The sequence below is a fragment of the Taudactylus pleione genome, unplaced genomic scaffold (genome assembly GCF_031769625.1).
Source record: "Taudactylus pleione unplaced genomic scaffold, aTauple2 ptg000395l, whole genome shotgun sequence".
Lineage (NCBI taxonomy): Eukaryota > Metazoa > Chordata > Amphibia > Anura > Myobatrachidae > Taudactylus > Taudactylus pleione.
The window spans coordinates 3,583,845-3,608,572 of record NW_028284796.1 but is presented as its reverse complement, the minus strand read 5'-3'; the positions used below and the strand labels follow the sequence as shown (position 1 = coordinate 3,608,572).

The window sequence follows — 24,728 nt, the reverse complement described above, 5'->3', positions numbered from 1 at the left end:
TGCGTCCCTATGATTCATCCTTAATTTGTGCGGGAAAATAAACACTATTTATGGCTTGGTGTGTGTGGAGTCGAGGTGGGGTTGTTGGAGTGTTGTCGGTTAAGTGGTTTGGATTTGGTTGTTTGCGGTTGGAGGATTTGGCAGAGTTGGTTTTTTGTTTGTTTTTGCTACATTTCTTTGGTTTTTCCGTTCGCATTTTTTTCATTTTTTCCACATCCTTTCCTGATTTGGTAAGTTTTGTGCATTCAAATTTGTGGCCAATTGGTGTATTCTTCTGTTTTGTGGTTCGTTAATTTGTTTAACACTCATTTCATCTTTTTTAGTTTTTTTTGGTTTTCGGACCCAAAGAAGTTTTTTGTGGAAATCTTATATATTCGAGTTGGGTAAGTCCATTTTTTGTCTTGCATTTGCGAATTAATTACCGCATTTTTGACTGTTGGTGTAGTGACTTGCATTTGCGAATTAATTACCGCATTTTTGACTGTTGGTGTAGCGACTTGCATTTGCGAATTAATTACCGCATTTTTGACTGTTGGTGTAGCGACTTGCATTTGCGAATTAATTACCGCATTTTTGACTGTTGGTGTAGTGACTTGCATTTGCAAATTAATTACCGCATTTTTGACTGTTGGTGTAGCAACTTGCATTTGCGATTTAATTACCGCATTTTTGACGGCTTATTCATCATATAATCCAGTTTTGCTTTTCCCTTTTCCATTTTTTGGGTCCATTTGAACCCTATTTGACGTACGGTGTGCAATGTCGTTTTCATCGATGGCCAAATGTGTTTTTCCGCTATTTTCTGTGTTGGCTTGCAACAATTTTTAAACAAAAAAAACACCCTCTAAGTTTTTGAAGTCTCATTGTTGCCTTTTTTACAGTTTATACGTATCATGACAATACCCCGGCATGTAAGCAGCTATGGGTGGTATCAGAAAGCTAAGTTGTTTTTTCTTACTTTTGGGGTGGGTCAAAAGCCTTACATTGTAAACTTTGAATTTCAGGTAGATCTGGGGCGAATTGTTCTGGCCCTGCTCCCGGAAGACGACCAACCTCAAACTCGTCCCAGGCGTAGGCATCGTAGGCATGCAAGGCCCCAGATATTTCGAACACGTGTCACCCTTTTTGGAATGCCCGATGATGAGGTTTTAAGACGCTACCGTCTACCTCCCAAAATCATCATAGACACTCTCTCATTAATAGAAAGTGATCTTGAGCGTCAAATTGACAGTCCAACAGCAATACCACCACTGACGCAATTTATGGCGGTGTTACATTTCTGTGCCTCAGGATCGTTTCAAACAACGGTGGGAATAGTGGCGGGCATCTCCCAATCCTCCTTTTCCAGGATCCTGAGGGCAGTGATGGAGGCACTTTTCAAGCACCTCCATCATTTTATTAAAATGCCTTTGGATATGGGTGCCCTTAGTGTGGCCAAGGCCAATTTTTACCAAATAGCTGGCTTCCCACACATCATAGGGGTTGTGGATGGTACTCACATACCACTTCAGCCTCCAGCACGGCTGGAGGCAATATTTAGAAACAGGAAACACTATCACTCCCTGAATGTAATGGTGGTATGTGATGCCTCCCTCCAGATCCTGTCCCTGAATGCTAAATTACCCGGAAGTGCTCATGACTCCTTCGTCATCCGGCAATCAGGGATATGGCAGAAATTAACCAACCTACAAGCTGGTGATGCGTGGCTTCTGGGTAAGTGGAGACCTTTAGTGCATAACAATGTTAAGCTTGATACACAGTGTTCCTGATGTGGTCTATTTTTGTTCACAGGAGACAGTGGATACCCTTGCATGTCCTGGCTGCTCACTCCTTATTTGGCTCCCACACCAGGGCCACAAAGTGCGTATAATTCCGCACTTACAGCCACCAGGCAAGTGGTGGAGCGCTGTATCGGCCTTTTAAAAGGCCGATTCAGATGCCTCCACCGCTCTGGTGGCGAGCTCATGTATGTGCCGGATATGGTGTCAAAAATTGTGGTCCTGTGTGGGATATTTCACAACATTGCCATAAGGAGTGGTGTCCCAATGCAGCCAGAGGATGCCTTACCTGAGGATGGCCCCCCCGAGGTTGGTCGAAGGTCAGTATGTGGGGGGGCCATACGCGATGATGTGGTGGCCAGATTTTTTAGGTAAGTTTGAACAAAACTCCAGTGTTTATACCTAATGTGTTTGTGTTTTTTGGCGAACATCTAATTTATTTTTATTTTTCTCACCATCTTCTGTTTGTTCACATAATCTTTGGCACTCCAACGCTCACTACTTCCTGCTACCCTTACCAAACCTGGATCTGGTCCTTTTGGGCATATATTCTGGAACCCATATCGCAACGCCATGTTTGTGGAATCATGTTGGCATGGTCCTTCGTCAACCAGTTCTTGATTTTGTGTTTTTATTTAATTATTTCTTGATATGTGTTGTATTTGAATTTATCACTGTGTATTTTTTTTGGGAGTGACCACTTTGTTTTCTCTGTTATGTTGTGAATAAATGTTTGAAGAGTGAAATGGTCTTCCTTTTTTGGGACGTTAACAGCAAGTGTAACCAGGTTAACACAAGTTACATTTGACTAAGGGGTAAACCAGTACTGACGCCAGTTGAGCAAAACTGAAATATGTTTTCAGCTTCCCAATCCACACCAAAAGGAAGCCTGGCCCAACCTTGGGATTTGTAAGATTGGCCTAAGCAGCTTGCGCACCAAGTAGGAACCTGGAAAATGTAGAAATCTGTAATTGACACTACACCCAAAAAGGGAAATGACATTGTTACTGTTATGTGTTTCTGGTGTCTGTTTGACATACAAAGACAAAACACAATCTAACTTTTAAAAAAGGGAAATCCTTGCAGGAACAGTCTACTTATGTCAGGCTAAACTATCTTGGTTTTGGTTTTTAAAAATGAGCCACAACGTATATTTGTCTTAATAAATTTATTTGGAAAATAGAACCAAAAAAAAAAATCTAATGCCGAAGGAGGCCAGACAGCCGGTCGAGGGCCACCAGAAGGCCGATTATATGTTGGCGCATCTGCCCCACAACATCCGCCACCTCTTGCCGACGCCTCTGTTCCTCTGTGGGTGAGAAAAGTGTGTGGGTTAATACAACAATAGGGAATCCACAGAAAAATTTAAAAAAAAAACCAAATCACTCCTAAACCCAAAAACAGAAATAAAAAGGGTGGGCTGGCAAAAATACAAGGCCTAGGTACAAATTCCCACAGGTATGATATGTGTATGCTTAAATCACCAGGAAGAGGTAAAGGCAAACCTTCACAATCAACAAAAGTCAAGCCACAAAAACACGAAGAAAGGCACGACACATGATTACATACAAACAGTTTGTGCTTTAAAAAAAAAATTAAAAAAACATACCGGGAGACAAATCGGGAGCTCCGGCCAAACCTCCATGATCCTCCTCGGAGGATCCGTCATTCCCCAAAGAATGGGGCGGAGTTATGCTGGACTCCGGGGAGGGGGTAATTGGAAGAGGGGTGGGTGGAGGAGAGGGGGAAGTGGGACGGAGGGGAAGGAGGCCCGACATTTCCGGGAGAGGGTCTGGGAAGGATGGGGAGGAGTGGGGAATAGGGGAAAGATTTGGGGTGGAGTGTTGGCTGGGGGTTGGGGAGAGTGGGCGGGAACGCCGTCTGGACGGACGTTGACGGCGGAGTCTTGGCTGTCCCCCTAAAATATGTCAAAGAAATTGCGTTTAGTTTATGGACAAATCCGGGCAACCAAACAAAAAAAAATAAATAAAACAAAAAAAAATAGCAGTAGAATAAAAAAATCAGAAATAGAGGGGAAACATGCAGACGCAGATATGAGTACAAATAATAAATAGAACAGACAGGAAAACATGCAGACGCAGATATGAGTACAAATAATAAATAGAACAGACAGGAAAACATGCAGACGCAGATATGAGTACAAATAATAAATAGAACAGACAGGAAAACATGCAGACGCAGATATGAGTACAAATAATAAATAGAACAGACAGGAAAACATGCAGACGCAGATATGAGTACAAATAATAAATAGAACAGACAGGAAAACATGCAGACGCAGATATGAGTACAAATAATAAATAGAACAGACAGGAAAACATGCAGACGCAGATATGAGTACAAATAATAAATAGAACAGACAGGAAAACATGCACACGCAGTTTGCCCCACAAACACAAACATTAAAACCACAATACATAACACTTACTTGCCAGGATCTGCATGCGAAAGCATGCCAGCAAGCGGGGCGTTCGCCGTTGCAGGTCGGACCACCTGCGCTCCAGCTGCCCGATGTTGCGGCGTGAGCCGAAGGACCGCAGGCGGGACCGTACCTCCGCATACGCGGAGCGCTTCTGCCGGTTGGTCATGGGTTGAGGCTGGCTGGTGATCCGGCGATCCATGACCTCCGTAAGCACCAGCAGCTCACGCCTGGTGAATGCGGAGGCTCTCATGATGGCAATGGTGTTTTTCTTAAAAATCATTTTTGATAAAGTGTGTAAAAATTTTCTGATTGGCTAATGTATTTTGGAAATTAACAGGAGCAATTTTATTGGTTAGTGTATGAGTCATGTGTTCGACAGGGCCAGAAATCTCTGGAGAGTTAGGATAGGCTTGATGCAGTGACATGCGTAAGCAAATTTAAATAAAGAAATGAACCCAGGGAAATATGCGGGGATCCACAGCAATAGTACAATTGTTTAATTGTGGTTCACATGTTTTTTGAACAATAAAAGCGAATGTTTCATCCGTACGTATTCTGCGGGTAAACACAAACACGGACAAGAGTAAAGTTTCTTGCATTGTGTTGAAAACAAACAAACAATTAAGCTAATTGATACATTGATTGGCATGATACGATTGATGGAGGTAGGCAGAATAAAGGAGCAGGTAATCGACATCTGACAAGGCCACTTCCTGTTTATACGTGTGCGTGCGTTCCTTTCAAGCCATTTCGGGGATGTACGCTCGCTATTTCGTACGCTCGTTAGTTAGAGGAGGGGTCGTCAGAGTTTAGGGAGGAATTTTAGATGCGAACGAAAATACGAGCGAGCCATTGAATTTAAATATTTTTGTACGTACGCCTAACGTACGTGCGCCCGCTTGCGAGTGGGTCTGAATGAGGGCCAATGTTTATTTATATCTCTTTTTACACCACACCTACACAATCAACCCGCCACCCACCGCCCAGGGGTGGAGGGGATAGCCCCAGGCTATCAGCCCAGGCTAGGGGTGCCCTGGAGAGGGAGACCCCTTTTTTTGAAGGGGTCTCCAACTCCCCAGGGATCCCTGGCGTGTTCTGACTAATGGTCTGGGCTTATGCTGCGGCTGAGGGGCCCGGTGATAGGGCTCCCCTGGCTGTGGCATCAGTCCCCCGTTAGAAAGGGTCCAGGGCGGGTTCTGGATCTTACAAGGGAGCCCTACGCAAATTTTTCCCTGTAAATCCAGAACCAGCTCTGCTTCCCATAGCCCAGTGCTGGTTGTACTAAGTACAGGGAGACCCTATGTCATTTTTTCCCTTTACTTAGTCAACCAGAACTGGGTTGGCAAGTCCGGGGCTCGTTGTGTTTTGGGCGGTGACCTCTTATTTTTTTATTTTTTTTTAACTCTTTACAACACTTTTTCCAGCCAGATACATGCAGGCATCTCACTGATGTCTGCATGTATCTGTGTGACAATGAACTGCTCATGCTGAAAGTGAAAGCATGAAGCAGTTCGTTGTGTCCGGGATTTGCAGTTCGTTTTGAAGGGTGATTTGCCGTTCGATTTGGACATGAACTTGCCAAATCGAACAGCAATTCCCTCTTCAAAACCGACTCAAATCGAATTTGTTTTGCAAATCGCAAAACAAATCGACTCATAGTAACTGCAGTGAAAGGGTACCCCTGGCTGTGGCACCAGTCCCCCGCTAGAAAGGGTCCAGAGCTGGTTTTAAATATATGGGGAACCTCAGCCATTTTTTTTCTCCATATATTTAAAACCAGTTCTGTACCTGCTGCCTGGTGCTGGTTCTTAAATTACAGTGGAACCCTACACATTTTTTTCCCTGTAAATTTAAGAACCAGGACTGTCTGGCAAGTCCGGGGCTGGTTAGAATTTTTTGGGGGGACACCTCACGTCATTTTTTTTTTAACAATTTGAGGCTTAAAGTCCGAGGTCGGACTTTTCGCCATCGTCGCTGGTTTTTCCTGGGATAAAGTATCGGTCGCGGGCCCGCTTATCCCCGTATTCAATTTGGATCCACCGAAAACGTGTCCCGGTGGAAAGGTAAGTATTGGAAAATGCCTGTAAATTTTCGGGAAATCATCCTGGCACCCCCCTAAAGATGTCCTGACATGGGGGATCACTCTGGGTACACCGAATAGCCCTGCTAAAGGTATTTGGGGTTTTAAAATGGTCTCAATAGACGCTATTTTGCGTCCTTGAGCAAGTGATGAAGAATACATTTTTGACCACCCACAGCTTGTGCGAGCGGCCAGGTGATGGTCGCGATTGTCTTGTGGTAGGGTCTCGTGGCCGCAAGCCCCAGTGGACTTCCTGCTCTGATAGAGCAGGAAGTCCACCTACTGACATCACGAGTGATGTCAGTAGGGCCGCCCACAAACGGCAGGCGTTCCTGCAGGAACGCCTCCATTTGCCCAGCCACCCTCCCTGCCCGCCTCCAAAACGGGGCAACTTCAAAGTCACTAAAATAAAGCTTTAAAGTGCACAAAACACCACATCTTCAGCAAGCACTGCAATAAAAAAAAAACAGACCCCCCCCCAGAGGCTATTTTGCTAGTTTTTGAATTTGTATCCCAACTTTTTTATTCCCACCAATTTTTTCAAAGTGATTTCTTGGGGTGTCCTTTTTGCGTTTTTTTATGCAGTTAGCATCAAGGGCGATGTAAAAAGGGTTTAGGGTGGTCCCCACAAGTTTAGCACCCCAAAACCCCAATTCTGTCATCCATTGCCGATACTTTTCCGCTGGTTACAATGTGCAAACTTTTCTCACCGGCGAAAAGTCAGGGAAATTGAAAATGGGGATAAATGAAATCGTCGAAAATGACTTCATCGGTGAAATAGTTTCACCGAAAACGGCTTTTTGCTCCAAATTTAATACGGCCCTAACCCGTTTTTTACAGGTACAACACAAGCAGCTTACACATACAGTATCTCACTGATATGTGCAGGCTGCTTGAGAAATCACTGCAATCTCTGGTGACATAACTCACTCGACCTTGCTTACAAATCACCCGAGAATCTCGACCTACATCACCATCGACAAACTCGTTTAGACTCAAATCGCCTGTTGGTAAATTTGGAAAAAAAAAAAGAGAGAAAAATCACCTGAGTTCCGGCAATTTATACAGAGATGAATCACTTTGCAAATCGGGTCAATCCCGATTCTTATTAAATTTACCCCATAAAGAGCTCTCCTGCTGCAAGCAAGGATGAATGGCTATTTGATGCATGCCCTGAAAACAGTGTTTAAATGGTCAGCGACGCCTGCATTTACAGTGAAGCTGAGTTGCACACTTGGAAGGGGGGCGCTGTGAGCCCCTCAGCACTGCGCAAATCCAGAGTGTGCTGGGCTGCTGACAGGAAAGAGGGAGGGGGCAGTATCGGGCCCGGGCCCCTCCAACAAGCCCGGACCTGGCTAATTAGTAGCCGTTTCTCCTCCTCTTAGCGTCCCTACCTGTCACTCACTTTGCGAGTGAATCCTCTGTGCAAGCGTAATCTCAGTTCAATCTCTGTGCATGCTCAGTGCGATTTACACACATGCACAATGACAACCTCTCAATCTGCGTAAATATCGGCATTGCGTCCATCTCTGAATCAGGTCCTTGTGTCCTGACATTTTCACCTTGAAATAAAGATTTTCCCTAAATTTTCACCTGCTCAGGGGGGTGCGCACAAAAAACGGGAATTTCCTCTGAAAAATCAAAGTGAGTTTGGAATTCGTTTGCAAATGGAATTTGCTCCCAGGACCCTACTCACACCTAACAGGATTGAACCCACTGTATGCACCCTGCTATTCCCTGTACTATACATACACTGCTATTCCCTGTACTACACACACACCACTGCCCAGTGTATGCACACTACTATTCTCTGTACTCTACACACACACCACTGCCCAGTGTATGCAGCCTGCTATTCCCTGTACTATACACACACACCACAGCCCAGTGTATGCACACTGCTATTCCTGTACTATACCCACACTACTATTCCCTGTACTATACACACACACCACTGTCCAGTGTATTCACACTGCTATTCCCTGTACTACACACACACCACTGCCCAATGTATGCACACTGCTATTCCCTGTACTATACACATACTGCTATTCCCTGTACTATACACACACTGCTATTCCCTGTACTATACACACAGACCAGAGCCCAGTGTATACACCCTGCTATTCCCTGTACTATACACACACTACTATTCCCTGTACTATACACACACACCACTACCCAGTGTATGAACCCTGCTATTCCCTGTACTACCTGTAATGGGGAGGGGGGTTTGGGGGATCGGCGGCAGACTGGAGGCTTGCCTGCCTTTCCGGGGGGGCGGGAGCTGCACCCGTTTTTGGGAGGCTCCCGCCCGAATTGGGAGGGTAGGCAACCCTGTGCTATTCCCTGTACTATACACACACACCAGAGCCCAGTGTATACACCCTGCTATTCCCTGTACTATACAAACACTACTATTCCCTATACTATACACACACACCACTGCCCAGTGTATGAACCCTGCTATTCCCTGTACTATACACACACACACCACTGCCCAATGTATGCACCCTGCTATTCCCTGTACTATACACACACCACAGCCCAGTGTATGCACCCTGCTATTCCCTGTACTATACACACACTGCTATTCCCTGTACTAAACACACACACCACAGCCCAGTGTATGCACACTGCTATTCCCTGTACTATACACACACACCACTGCAAATATTCTGAAGGTAATAAGCAACAAAAATTCAAGGATGAAAAAAAATATATATATCAAACACCACAAACTTTGAGCCATGTGGCCACCCTATGTACAGGTATGAACATAGGGCATATAGTGACTACGTCAGACTCCACCCAAATAAAGATATAGATATCCCTCTAATCCAGCAATTCATGCAACAACTAATGTTGCATTAAGTTTAGCTCGATAGGTATTGCATTCATTTACACATGGCATTGCACATTGAATTCATTCATACATTGCATTGCACATTGCATTCATTCACACATTGCATTGCACATTGTTTTCATGCCACACATAGGAATTATTATCAGACACCACTACACACTAGGGACGTGCAGACAGGGTAGTCCTATTGACATGGAGATCCCAGCTACACCCCCCAAAGCTGTCAGGTATGTCTCCTCTTTGGGCTTCTCCTGAAGAGGAGTTAAAGTAGATAAGTATGCTCAGCTCCCAGCAATGCACTGTGCGCTGATGCTCAGTACCTACATGTAGCTACTGGGCCCCATTAACCATTGAGACATCGGCAGCCTGGTTAAACAGCAGCACTGTATGATGGTGGAAGGCTGGCGCTGGGCCCTATAGGATCACTGGGTTCTAGGCACCCACTTGTACCGCCTTGTCGGTAATCTGGCTCTGCTGAACGTCACCTGGCACCTCTCTCAAATGTTGGGGGGGGTGTCATCGCCTTGCTGCCCCCCCCCCCATTCAGGCACGTTATGTGCACAGAGTTACTGTATGTCCATTTACTGTAGCTGCAAATAGAAATACCACTGAGATGTGCACAACTCTTAAGGTCCCATAGATGTGCGCTCAGCAAGAGCAGTATTAAGCAACCCGTGGTTCCCCACTGTAGTGGATCTAACTTTTTGTCAGGAAGAAAAGCACTGTATCCATCAAAACACATGTTTTTTGCCATAGATAGGGTTCCTCCCTATTTAAGATATCCCCTCTGGATTTTCAGTACAGTGCACATATGCGAACCAGCAAAGTTGGGTTGCGCATGGGCAGAGGGGACCAGGACTGGATGGCACAGCCAGTATTGCCATGGTGCTGAGCATAGCATTGCTCAGCATCCTCAGCGAACAGTAGGCCTGATTCATTACGAATCGCAACTGCAACAGATTGGCCGATGTTATGTACTGCGCATGCATTGCAGTGCGCATGCGTGAGTTAGCATTGCGATCGCTTTGTGTGCTAGCATTCCCTACCTGCATATGTCTGGCGGGGTGTACTGAGACCTGTAATTTTACAACAGCTATAGGGTTATAAGTTTCTTAACTCCACTATATAGAAAGTATAAATGTGTACATCTGCTATTAGTACAGTGATGTTACACATTATTTATTAGGAGCTGAGGAGTCTCAGAGCTGGCACTATTAAAAGTCAGCTATGAAATGCAGCCATGACTGGTTATTGCGGGCTAGCCATATAAGTGTGTTTACATCAACAATGTGAACATTGGCACTCAGTTATAAAGGATAAAACAATCTAAGTGTCCTCAATTTCATTTAGTAGCAGATCATAAAATCACCATTATTAAATAAAGCCACAGAGTGGAAGCATACAAGGCAATGCATCAATTGTTCTAGTAGAAAGATGTGTTCTATACTTTTATCTAATGCTTTTTCATTGTAACACTATCCATACAGTTTACTTGGAATTAAATTAAAATGTATCTCTGTCTCAATTATGGAAATGTCCTAGGTAGAGAGCATATATAGGGGCTGATTCAGAGTGAATTTACAAGCTTACTTAGTAAATTCAACCCCGGCCAAACATTTATCGCAGCAAAATCTTCATTTTTAAACGTGACCCATTGCAGATTGCCATATTGATTGCACAAATTGCAGGAACAATCAACACAAAAACTGTCTCAGGCCTTCATGGCGCTCATTCCAGTCTGAGGCCTTTATGGCGTCCACTTCAGCCTCAAGACTTCACGTCACTCACTCTAGTTTTAGGCCTTCATAGTGCCTATTCTAATCTCATGCCTTCATGGCACTCACTCCAGTCTCAGGTCTCAGGCGTACACCATGCATACTCAGCCTCTTGAGAAAGCCTCCAAGTGAGGAGAAACGCGTTAAGTATACAGAAGGAGCTCTGTTCACTTTATAGTGGACGTGGGACCAAGATGCACTCCTGTGTAACCCGAATGCAAAGTATGCATGGTGTATGCCACTACAGCTAAGGGTGAGCTACAGATGCTATTCTTAAGATACTGACGCTCCCAATACTATACGCTGAGATGACCTATCTCGCGGCCATTGCTCTCACTATTTGATCGGAGACGCACGTTCAGTGCAGAGCATGCAGGGTGCACGCTATTACAGCTAAGGGTGAGCTAGAGACACTCTTCTTGGGATACTGATGCTCCCAAAACTACAGGTTGGGACTTAATCTATCTTGCGGCCATTACTCTCATCATTGATTGGAGATGCCGGAGACCGATTTGATCACGCCGAATCTCCCAACAGAGAGCCGCACAGGGTGGATGCAATACACATAAAGTGCCTTGGATCATTTTACTCACCAGTTCTACGTTTATGCCTATGTAGGAGTTCAATTACATCTAAACGATGATTTGGGACTGTGAGTATATGGATCTCAGATAAACTCTGAACTATCATTTTGTATTTGGAAGAGCCCTAAAATACCATCAAAGATATTTGTTGCTACATATATAGCAGTATTGTCAGAGTAATGCTCTAAATCTACTGAACTGTAGCAGATTTAATTCAGCATCACCACTTGGATTTTTGTTGAACAATCTTTCAAAAACTAAGTAGTTCATTATCACGTTCCTTAAGTGTTTTTATATAATAATTTTTTAATTGTATTATTATGTGCATGTATTATGTGTAATAGAATATGTTTTAATATGATTGTCATATGGTAAATAAAAAGGGATATTGGATCTCTATATTATTATTGCCTGTCTTTATAGCGCCACCTTATACATATATATATATATATATATATATATATATATATATATATATGTATATATATATATATATATATATTTTTTTTTTTTTTGCTTTTTGTTGTGTGAGGATTGGCAAATTTCTCTCCTATAGGTGTGTAACATTTGACACTTAGGTTTCAGACACCACTGCTGGTGTCAGCTTGCCATTACTTTGTTCTTTATGGCGCTCACTCTAATCTCAGGCTTCATGGTGCTCATTCTAGTCTCATGCCTTTATGGCAGTCATTCTAGTCTCAGACTTCATGGCACTCATTCTAGTTTCAGGCTTCATGGCGCTCATTCTAGTCTCAGGCTTCATGGCACTCATTCTAGTCTCAGCCTTCATGGTGCTCATTTCAGTCTGAAGTCTGCATGGTTCTCATTCCAGTTTCAGGCATTTATAGCACTCATTCCAGTCTGAGGCCTTATGGCAGTCATTCCAGTCTCAGGACTACATGTTGCTGATTCCAGTCTCAAGCACACGTGGTGCTATTTCTAGTCTCAATGTCATTGCAGTTTTTTCATTTGGTTTGTGTGTTTTGTACTGAATCCCTCTGTGTGGATGGTTAACTTTTGCTAGGCACCCCTTTAGCATAAATTAGACATCCTAGGCCTTCGCCAGACGGTTGAGCTGGATCCACTGAGACCAGCCTCCTCTGTGATGTGGTGCAGATCAGAGATCATTCCATATTATCTCCCTAACCAGCCACTGCTACGCTCCTCGCTGCCCCTTCCTCTGTAACTCTGGTCTATACAGGAACAGGTAATCTCTGAGTGTCTGAACACAGGACTAGGTAAGTGCCTGTGAAAAGAGCAGATGTGCTAATGTCATAGACTAAGTTAAGGTGGGGTGTAGTAATGTTATCTGAGGGGTGTAGTATTGTTATTTGAGTTGGGTGTAGTTACATATAAACATACCCTGACCGAAGGTTGTCCCAAGGTATGATGTGAGCATCACTTCAACCGGCTTTACATATACACACACAGTACTCGCTTTCACTGAAATTCATATATTTATTTTATACAACAAGCCCCATGTTCTGTGTGTGAATATATATATTGTATGCGTATATATACATACATACCTAGGGACCCCAAACAAGTATATTGCTTCGATCCCTGTGGTCTCTTAAATCTTTTTAGTACATCCAATGTTATTTGTCTTTCCAGGCCTGCAAGTACTATAACTCCCACCTGCATGTAGTGAATTTCAAGTATGAACAATACTCTGGAGACATCCGTCCGTTACATCTGTAAGAGCCTCTTTCATATGTTATAAATCTATTTGCATGTCTATGTTCTGATTATAATGGTCACCCATCATGTTGGATTTTGATTGATCTGATATATTTTAGCAATTTGCAGATTGCAATTTTTTCGGAGCTGTTTTTTTCTTTTGGTTTTGCAATTAGCAGAAAATCTGATTTGGATTCTGTCATTGGGTAAAAAGTAAAACATTTTGTCTTATTATAAGTGCTAAAATTGGAATATTTTTATGGTGACAAATTGATGATTGAGACGGCTACCGGATAACATATTTTACACTCTGGTCTTTATAATCTTTAAAGGGATGGAAACTCCTGGATATATTTATCGTCATTTACTGGGAGAGTTAGAAGCAGCTAGGATTTCCTGGCTGAAGTAGGGTGGGGTGAGTTGTATTAATGTTATCAGGGGGTGGGAGGGGTTTAGTAATGTTATCTGTAGGGGTGTAGTAATGTTATATTATGTAGGGTGGGTGGATTTCCATATAAACACAGCCTGTCCCATGGGATAATGTGAGCATCACTTCATCTGCACACGTCCTATCCTAGGACAGTTTCTCATTCAGGTACCCTGTCCAGACATCATAATTATTGTGGCTGGGAATTTTCATCTTCTTTTACAGATTACTTTATACTCAGAAACCAAAATTAAAGTCTACAATAATAAAAATTTTGTAAATAGACTGTTTCAAAAACATTCTGAACTTTATTTGTGAAGTGCAAAATCCTGTTTGGTGGTAGAGCTTGCTTCGATTTACACAGATGTTCCCACGTGTTTCAGCAGTCTGATTGCACCAGCTGATAGAAGGAGCCGGGAGGAGTAAAAAGAGTCCTTGCTAAAGCTGGCCACACACCTAAAGATTTTCTGTCCAACCAGCCAACTAGTTGATTGGTTGGAATGAAAATCTGGTAAGTTATGAAAGCAAATGACAATCAGCAATTTGCTCCCAAACTCCGGAAAATGGACAAAAAACTGTTGTTTGAACAAATTGTTTAGCTCATACATTTAAAAAAACATTGTCTAAATGGCCATTTTCATCTGTTTTCTGGCATTTAGGAGCAAATTGCTGATCATCATTTACTCCCATACGTTACCAGATTTTCATTCCAACCAATCAACTAGTTGGCTGGTTGGACAGATAATCTTTAGATGTCTGGCCTGCTTTAATCCAGAGATTGCAATAAAGAGATTTTAGTTTGTGGAGCGAGATTATTGGAATTACATAAATGGGGGGTAGAATGTGTGACCCTTGTTGTGCAGAAGGGTACAGTCAATTCCACTTGTAGGGGGCGATTCAATTCAGCGGGCGTTGAATAGCACCGGGAAGTTGGTTCCGGAGCTATTCAATTCAGCCTGCTGTTAGGGCGACTAAATGATTTCTTCTCGCACCCTCCTGAGGATGCAAGGAGAAGGCTTAATGAGGCGCTAACAGCCTTGTGGCCAGCACTTTAGTCAGAGAATGCAGTTTCTCTCGACTAAACAGCCAGGTTAAGTCACGAGAACCGCCATTCTCCGAATTAACTTGTAATTGTCGGAACTAAACAGGACGCTGAATTGAATAGCTCCAGGACCAACTTCCCTGCGCTATTCAACTCCCGCTGAATCGATCAGTCCCTTTATTAGCTCTGCGGAGACAGAGGTTGAATATTATCGACATTTTACACTATCCTGTTGCACTTTAGCAGAAAAATCGCATTTCTAGGCGCACGCCCTATGTATGAATGCTTCAAACACACAAAAGTGTTCCACAAGTCCCTTTGTCCCCTCACCTTTGTGATTAAGTCATAAATTAGGCTGAGCCAACCAATAATGTAGGCAAAGTCAGAGGCAAATGCAGGGGAGGTTTCTGTCTGCCTGGAAACCCCCCTCCCCAGCCCACACCATGACCACAATAGAAATAGTCATATAATGGAATTTTACTAGCGCTGCATGTTTTTCTCAGTATCATAAATTAAATACTTAGCACCACCTGTGGATCTTTTAACATGTATCAGCCAGTAATTAATACACCAATTAGGGGATTTGGAAAACATGCACTGTTAGGGATGCATTGCTATAGAGCCCAATATTTACATATATGTCCAGGGCAGTGCTAGGTTCTTCTGCTGCTTCCCCAGACTTGCTCCAATGCTTTGGAATGGAGCCCACATCTAAAATAAAAACATTCAGCTCAAGCATGATGGCCCTACTGCGACATTTAATGGCTTACTGTGATTACTGATCCTGTATATGCTGGAATTATGACACACAATACACTGTGTATGATGCATATTAAAGCTGGATAAGTGGTAATTATGTCCTCTTCATGGACTGGGCACACTCACTCTAAAATCAAGCATTTGGAAAACCCCTCTAGAAATCCTGCATTTGCCACTGAGAGTATAGCAAAGTATTCTCTAGAATACTTGGAGGTTGGACTGTGCAGTGACAGTTACACTTTTGCACAGTCCACGTCTAGCGCTTCTCCTGCCTCCCTGCAAATATAGGCTTCCAATAGACCTTTGTTCTGCACATTCAAAATGCTTTACAAGTGTAGGAAGTGCTCTGTGTACAGCTACTGTTAGTACTGTATTTACTAAGGCAAATAGGCACCCTCATTTGAACTGGATTTGGCACACAATGCACCTACATTGTGGTTATTGTATTCCATGATTTATATACAGTATCAGTTACTGCAAATGGCAAATCTCTGTACAAGGAGCACTGCAAATGGCAAATCTCATACAGCGCATTCGCAAATGCTAATTTACGTATTTTTGCGTATGTCCTGAGTCAGACAGAAATGTACTGGAACTGTCTTTTCATGAAACTGAGCATGTAATTGCCCTGATGTGTGGGAGTGTCATAGGCGTGGATATAACGCCCCGTGTGATTCTAAGTTGTAGGTACAGAGAAGGGAAGCCTGTTTTGATGGCTCTCTTGCACCTAGCATGGGGCTGGTGTAAGGGGCAATACTTATGAAGGTTATGGCCGCGGAAGTAAAATCACACATATTTCTGCTTACAGATACATGGAACCTCGCATTAGTTGAACGGATTTTTGCATTAGCATAAGGTGCTAAATCCCCACAAATACAGCCACTTTGCATGCAACTCCTAGTCTGTGTGTCTACAAGCGGAGAGCCAGGCCGCCCTCTAATTTTATGCCAACTGGCGCAGCCATCCTCATTAGTATCAGCACTTGCACCAGACCCATGCTACAGTAGGTGAAAGAGATCCGTCAGAAACAGGCTTGTCTTCCCCATACGCATTACTTAGATTCGCACTGAGGTTTTTATACACGCCTACAACACATCCCCGGATGCTCTCACAAGTCGCCACAGACATATGCAAAGATACGTACATTTGCATGAACTGTAAGCACAAATTTGAGATCCGTCCAAATCAGAATTATCCCCATAGTCTTCCTCAGATACATTAGTCTGCAAGGGGATGTAGTCAGCATCTCAGCTCATGGAATGCTGACGGTCTAATTACCGGCGCTGGAATCCCAACAGCAGTCGAGATTCTGGCTCCAGGATACCGACCATCGGCATCCAGAAGGCAAGTATCAGGAGTTAGGGGGAGGGTTAGGGTGCGGGGTTAGGGTTAGGCACTAGGGGAAGGGTTAGGTTTAGGCACAAAGGGAGGAGGGTTAAGTTTAGGGTTTGGGGAAGGGGGGGTTAGGTTCAGGCACTAGCGGGGAGGTTAAGGTTAGGCACTAGGAACGGAGGGTTAGGGTAGGGAGAGGGGGAGGGTTAGCATACCTGCTGATGATTCTGACCGCCGGCAACTCATACCCAACCCGTCCACAAGTTTATCCCTTTTCAAAACTGTTACAGTAGAAGACGAAATACAGTAACAATGATAATAATGATAATTTACAGTAGAAGACGAAATACAGTAACAATGATGATAATGATAATTTACAATAGAAAACTAAATACAGTAACAATGCTGATAATTTACAATAGAAAACTAAATACAGTAACAATGCTGATAATGATAATGATTGTGGACATTTTCATTTTACACAGAAATGAACCAAAGGCTGAAAAACTTCCTTCACATTCCTTCGAAATTGACCATGAAGAAGCAGACAAGGATGAAGTAAGCCATGTGGATTTCCCATATGTATAACAGAAAACACAGCATAGTACTCTAGATGCCTGCTTAAACAATGAACGTACTTCACTGACTTGTGACAAACTAGTGTACTGCGAGTATTCATTGTTTTAGGGGTCCATGAAAGATGCATGTTGTTATTTCATTCATTCAGGATACAACGTCCCTCTCATCTTCTAAAGGAGGTGGCGGTGGAGGAGGATCAGGAGTTTTCAGATCTGGCTGGCTGTATAAAGGGAATTTTAATAGCACTGTGAACAATAGCATTACTGTACGCGTAAGTAGACAATATTATTCTGTCTTTGTCTAAGTAGAGTTAACGGCCCCCGAACACATTTGTGTATTATCCGGATTACGTAGAATGTGTGCGTGTGTTCACTTGTATTATAAGCTGAGTTTAGACCGAACATCTTGTTATTATTCTTACAATAATTTTACTTTTTATGCTGTTTCTTTCAGTCTTTCAAAAAACGTTTTTTCCAGTTGACTCAGCTGTCTGATAATTCTTATATTATGAATTTTTATAAAGATGAAAAAATTTCAAAGGAGCCAAAAGGGTGTATATTTTTAGACTCCTGCACAGGGGTTATACAGGTTAGTGTTTATGTTCGCTGCTTTTCACATTAGACATCACAGTATATTGTTCTGTTGTATAAATCATATCCTATTTGTGGGTTTTTTTGGTTAGAAAATGATTTATCCTTTTTGTAGACTTTTTTTTGCGTTTTTTAGCACTGTTTATGCTCCGTAGCCTCCTGGGCATAACAGCAGTAACAGGGCAGTCGCATGTATGCTAAGATAAGTGAGTGTGGGTAAAAGCCGGAACCATAGTAAATGCATTGAAAAAGCTGGAAACCATGTAAAGTGTATTGAAAAAGCCGGAAATCTTATTAAATGCATTGAAAAAGCCGGAAACCATAGTAAAAGTGTTGAAACCGGCAGAAGCAAAGCCGGAAACCATGTAAAGTTTTTTGAAAAAGCCTAAAATTGTATTAAATGCATTGAAAAAAACGGAGAAACCATTGTAAAGTTATTGAAAATGCCGGAAATCATATTAAAAGCACTGAAAAAGTTGGAAATGATTTTACATATATTGAAAAAGCTGGAGACCATAGTAAACTTATAGAAGCCTTTACTATGGTTTCCAGCTTTTTCAATACTTTTAATGTGATTTCCGGCCTTTTCAATAAATTTACTATAGTTTCTGTCTTTTTCAATACATGTAATTTGATTTCCATTTTTTTCAATACACTTTACTATGGTTTACAGCTTTTACCCTCTTCCTAAGCTAAATAAGTGTGGGTTGGGGGCATGTAAGCGGATTTGCGGGAGTTGTGCATACCCAATGATCTGTCTGGTATCCGATAGAGCTGATACAAGTGCACTCTAATATTGATGACGGTTATTTGAACAAGCGTATGGATAGTGGCAGTGCATCCGAATTGATGTGCACAACTCTGTAAGCATGGTAATATCAGCATTGCGTTCTATGCACGTAGTGCGAGCGTAATTACCGGCAACTTGTATGCAGCTCTGGATCCACCCCACTGTTTGCTGCCCGATAACATTCATAGGGTGCAAATACAGCAGATAAGAGCTGGATTCCTGTGCAGGGACACGAGTATCCTTTTGACAATAGCCTAATTGCTGACACACAAGGGCCAGTCATGCCACTCTAACTGAGAGACGGGCAACAGTATCAAGTTGGCCACAAATGTAAGTGGCCATAATGTATAACATCCAGCTAGTCCTTGTGGCATTCTCCATGACGACCTAACACAGTGATGGGTCACATGCCACCCTCTGTGTCATCATTGGCGTACACTGCATCCTTCTTGCTTTGTTGTCATATATATTATTACAGATAAGTTTCTCTATCTTTGCTCAAATGTATTGATCTAACGTATTACTGAGATTACGGGTAGTAGATGGCCCATGCAGCCCCTGAAGTGTGTTAGGTTGCCTATCACTGACCTGGAATGATCCTATCTATTTTTGATACTATCGTTATTTTGCATTGTGTCTGGTTTTGGGCCAATTTCCCCATATAACAGCAAGTGTGGCTTCTGTGCTCTTACTTGTACTAACCGGCAAAGATAATTGCTAATTAGTTGCCATAGGAAATTAGTACTGTGTAGAGCGTTGTTAGAATGAAGATATTTATTTTAGCATACAGATAAAATTGTATACAGATAAAATTGTATCCTTCAAAACACCTAGTTTCTTAGAAAGAGGTCAGAAATACAATTATTACTGATCCCTTTGTCATTTATAAAAAGCCTTCCAGTGTCTTTATACGCTGTCTAATTTGGGAATGGTCTGACTTTCCCCTTTCTCTTTACATCAGAATAAACAGCTTAGGAAGCATGCCTTTGAGCTGAAAATGAATGATCTGACATACTTTGTGCTGGCAGCTGAAAGCGAGCAGGATATGGATGACTGGATTTCCACCCTCAACAAAATCTTACAAATAAATCCAGAGGGAGCCGCTCCAGAGAGAAGAAGTGCGGACTTATCTGATCATAAACTCGGTACAAGAAATTGTTTTACACAATCTAAATATTTTCAATGACAAGAATCTGTGTTCTGCAGCTCATATGGCAGCGACACTTCATTATTTCTCTGAGCAATAGCTGAAGAATTGGAAAACCTTCTAAAGGTGCGTACACACTGGGCGATATTACTGAGCGATTGCACGATTACCACATCGTAATCGTGCAAACGCTCAGTAATCGTGCACAAAAATGTAGGAACGACCAGCGATGCGCGCTCCCGCTGGTCGTTTCCAACATTGTCCATCGCCTGAACATGCAGGCCAATCTGCCGATAAAGACAGATTGGCCATGTTCAGGAATGATGGAGTGTGTCTGCACTGCAGGGGATCAGGAACGACGGTACGATTACAATGTCGTAATCGTACTGTCTTTCCTGATCGCACAGTGTGTACGCACCTTTTAACTTTCTAAATCGCCATCCACCTAAGGCCCGTATTCAATATTGGAGCGAAAAGTCAGTGCTGGACTTTTCGCTCCACATCTGAGCTTTTCTGGGGCTAAAGTATCGGGCGCGTGCCTGCTTTATCCCCGTATTCAATTTGGAGGCGGTGAAAACAGGAGCCTGCCTAAAGGTAAGTATCGGGAAAAATAGGGGAATTTTCGGGAATTCGTCCTGGGACCCCCCTAATGATGTCCAGACCTGGGGGATCACTGTGGGTCCCCCTGTTTAGTCCTGCAGAATGTGTTCTGCATTTTTAAATAGCCGTGGCAGGTGTTTTTTTTTCCCGACATTGAAGAAGTGATGCAGAAGAGCACTTAGGTTTTTTTTTTTCGTTTTTAAGTGTTCCCATCAAATTTGGGGTACATGAAAATGGGTACTAGCATATTTTTAAGTCCCTAAACTAATTTTTTAAAAATTATGGAAAACTGCACCTGCCACTAATAGCCTATTTTCACCCCAAAATTAAAATAATTTTTTTGGGTTGTCCCTATTTTTTTAAAAACTTTTTTTAACACAGTTCGTTTTTAGGGGCTATTCCCAGGGGGACAGGCTATTTTTTTTTAAGCCTGCACCCCTAAACCCCAATTCTGCACTTTTTTTCTCCATGTAAAACATAGTGAAAACTTATCCCCGTTTTTTTACAAAGACTTTTTGCATATAGGAAAAGTCTTTGAAATTGAATATGGGGATAATTGAAACATGCAAAAATGACGTCATCGGTAATAGTTTATCACCGATTCCGACTTTTCGCAGCCTAATTGAATACGGACCTAAGTTCAGTAAGATATGTTCATACCCAGTCTACCAGCATGGAGCAACACAAAGGAAAGTCACTGGAGAAACTGGTATCAGAGTGGATTGTCAAAAATAAAGGGGGTGAATATTGTGGGGTACATCAAACAGAACTATCACTGGGTTTTAGTCAAGCGGTGTAAAGTCAATGCCACTATTACTGCAGGGCTGATGGGCAGGTGCTGATCTGCAGCTAGAAATTAATGTATGTAAGACTTTCTAGCAGGATTAAGTGCAGTGCAGTGGCTGCAAAGTGACTCTGAATGGCCAGATGAAGGCACTTCGCAACCAATAGCTTTACTAATAGTAATACCCCTTTCACATCGCAAAAATAACCCGGGATATTGCCGGGTCGAGGTGCAGTGTGAACTCACTACCAAAATATTCAATCGAGCAAGTTTGAAAACGGGAACAACAAGCCAGGTTGAAGTGCAGTGTGAACAGGCCCTACCCGGGTTATCCAACCCGGGACTCAGCAAACAATGCTGATTGGATGTTCCTTTGTCTCACTTAATGATGTCAGCAGCCAAACACACAGGCAGCACCCTGCAGACAACAGCAGAGGCAGCATTCCGGCAGTCTGAAAGGGGTTAATACTACTACTGTCATTATAGTGATGACTAATTGGAGTGATGAAGAAGTGAACTGTACACTATGCTGTCAGAAGCTGCATCATGCTCTCACTGGCTGAATCAAACAGCAGTAAAGCACAAACACATGAACTCAGGGCTACACAGTGGTAATTCATCAGCCATGATTCCTGCAATGCTGGGAGCAGTCTCCACCTCTCCCTTGTGTTCCCTTTTGTGAGCTTATCTTTGTGAGCCTGAAAAAGTCATTTTTTAATGACATCCATAGGGTTTTACATGGCTGACCCAGGTTCAGTGGGAACGGGGCCATCCCGAGAATAACCCGGGTTGAAGATGCAGTGTGAAAGGAGTTGAACCCGTGTTTAAAATCCCGGGTCAGAGCCGGGTTTGCGATGTGAAAGGAGAGATGCGATAGAAGATTATACCTCTTTTCCACCAAAAACCCAGGTCCGACCTGGGTTTTTGGACATGGTTCCAACCCTGGTCAGACCCATTTACACTGCACCTTTGATCTGGGTTACTCCCAGGTCAGCCCTGTTCACACTGAACTCAGGTCTGCCCTGCTAAACCTGTGAGGTCATAAAAAGTGGGAGGTGAATGCTCCACAACCACCAATCCTCTCATTTTAGGCATGATCCAGGTCAGATAACCTGGGTTGCACCGTTTACACTGCACCATTACCTGGGTCCATCCTGGGTCCAACCCTGGTAGCTACCTGGGTTGGATTGCAGGGTCACTTGACCCAGGTTATTTTTCAGAGACCCTTTTACACTGAGCTGCGACCCGGGTAGACCCAGCAAAAACCCAGGTTTTTGCTCTGGTGTAAAAGGGGTATTAGTGAAGGTTGTGGACCGTAATAATGGTAATGTGCACAGCCGGACATTGCACGGATTGAATTCTTCTGAATTTAATGTAAAATGTTGTATAACAATAATAGTATTTAACAAAAGCATCACTCAGGTAAAATGTTTACTAAAATTTTTTCCCCAGGTGATCCAGGAGAATTTATCCTGAACCTAGAGATTCAACAAGAAGAAGCAGACTGTGCAGATAACCCCCTGCACCCTGACCTGGCAAAGGTGAGACACAATCAGCAACAATAATCACATCTCATGTGCACAATAATATAAGTCTATACATCAAATCAATCCTAACCATTTGTATTGAGCAGTACCCTTAATGGCAAGTGACTCCTGTACATGGAGCAGGTGATATCATAAATGTGTTAATTAGTTAGAAGCACAAATATACATTTTAATGAGAATGAAACATCAACTAATACCTCTTTTCCACCAAAAACCCAGGTCCGACCTGGGTTTTTGGACATAGTTTCAACTCTGGTCAGACCCATTTACACTGCACCTTCGATCTGGGTTACTCCCAGGTCAGCCCTGTTCACACTGAACTCAGGTCTGCCCTGCTAAACCTGTGAGGTCATAAAAAGTGGGAGGTGAATGCCCCACAACCACCAATCAGCTCATTTTAGGCATGACCCAGGTCAGATAACCCGGGTTGCACTGTTTACAGTGCACCATTACCCGGGTCCACCCTGGGTCCAACCCCGGTAGCTACCTAGGTTGGATTGCTGGGTCACTTGACCTGGGTTATTTTTCAGGGACCCTGCGACCTGGGTAGACCCAGAAAAAACCCAGGTTTTTGCTCTGGTGTAAAAGGGATATTACAAACTTGTACTACAGAGGACCCTATAGAGTAGAGTGTATTGCAGTGAATGACATACCATGATATATAAGTTTTTTTCCAGTTAATTTTTTATTTTAGTTCATTATTTCCAAAATGTTTCTTATTAAATTGTGGCCTGTGCTAAGTACAGCTTACTAATATCTGTAGAATATGCTTCCGTTCCAGTTGCACCATGAAAGATTACACAAATGGATTTTACATATGCTGTGCAGAATATAACCTTCCTTTAACTGCTCGCTTATTCACAGAGCTTGGAACTAATGGCATTGCATGCACCTTTTCTTCTGCTGAAACTTGTATCACCAGACTAGTCAATTCCACCTACTTTATAAACGAGAGAGACTCTTATCTGGCCACAGGACTTTCAGCAGTCCAGGCAGCCTTTTATCATAGTACTGGTACCTTTCTATAGAAAACAGCACTGCTTATTCAAAGTCCTATTATGGCAAAGATGGGAAATACATGATTTTCTTTGCACCGTCTTAATAATAAAGGTCTGTGAATGCTGGACCTCTAGTTACATATGAAACATATTTATATTTCATGTTCATCTTTATCCAGTACCTTACAGAAACTGAAGAGTGCATAAGTGCTGCAAGGAATTTGGAGCGACATAATCTGTTTTTTTTAGATCCCGATTTATGTGTAAGTACCCCAGTACTGTTTATACATATATAAATTCCACTGGTAGTTTGACATTTACTTTCACAGCTGTCTATTACTTCTATACTGTGTGTATGTAATATATTATAAAACGTGTTCTTTGCCTACAGTACATTCACTTCATTTAACTAGTACAGAGGTAACTGTACTGTACAGAAACGATGCTGTATATTATTCTCTAGTACGGCGTAGAACAGAAAACATCTGATTGGTTGGTGAAGGTTACAGAATCTTTTACCTTACCTGTGCAACATTGTTCATGAATGGGCCCCAAGGGATTGGTAGCAGCTCCATAAACACTAAAGCATGTATATCTATGACATATGTGTCATGTGTGGGACAGAAGCCATTGCCTTCTTAGTAAATCTCTATGGTTTAATATTTTTAGGTAACAAAGCAGAATTCAGCAAGTGACTCTGTGATCAAACCGTTTGAGGAAAAGACAGCTAAGAAGATTATGATATCGTGTAAATCTCTCAGTCTGAATCTTCAAGCCTGCGTCAGAGAGAATGACAGCGAACCAGTAACAAATGTACGTGGTATCAAACAAAACACTCTTCGTTCGACGCAGAAAATAGATCCAGCTGAAGCATTAAATAGTGGGGCTTGATCAGCTTCTTGATTTACAACAAGACTCCATTACAAT

General features: G+C 42.6%; 1 protein-coding gene across 1 annotated transcript in view; it reads left to right on the top strand.

Moving 5' to 3' along the window:
• DOCK10 (dedicator of cytokinesis 10) overlaps positions 1–24,728 on the top strand; it is a 308,992-nt gene that overhangs the window by 121,738 nt on the left and 162,526 nt on the right. The window contains exons 4-11 of the mRNA XM_088446281.1: positions 13,141–13,223; positions 17,252–17,324; positions 17,494–17,616; positions 17,799–17,933; positions 19,687–19,870; positions 22,709–22,797; positions 23,981–24,064; positions 24,471–24,614. Coding sequence (XP_088302407.1) covers positions 13,141–13,223; positions 17,252–17,324; positions 17,494–17,616; positions 17,799–17,933; positions 19,687–19,870; positions 22,709–22,797; positions 23,981–24,064; positions 24,471–24,614 — 915 coding nt within the window. The remainder of the gene's footprint in view (positions 1–13,140; positions 13,224–17,251; positions 17,325–17,493; positions 17,617–17,798; positions 17,934–19,686; positions 19,871–22,708; positions 22,798–23,980; positions 24,065–24,470; positions 24,615–24,728) is intronic.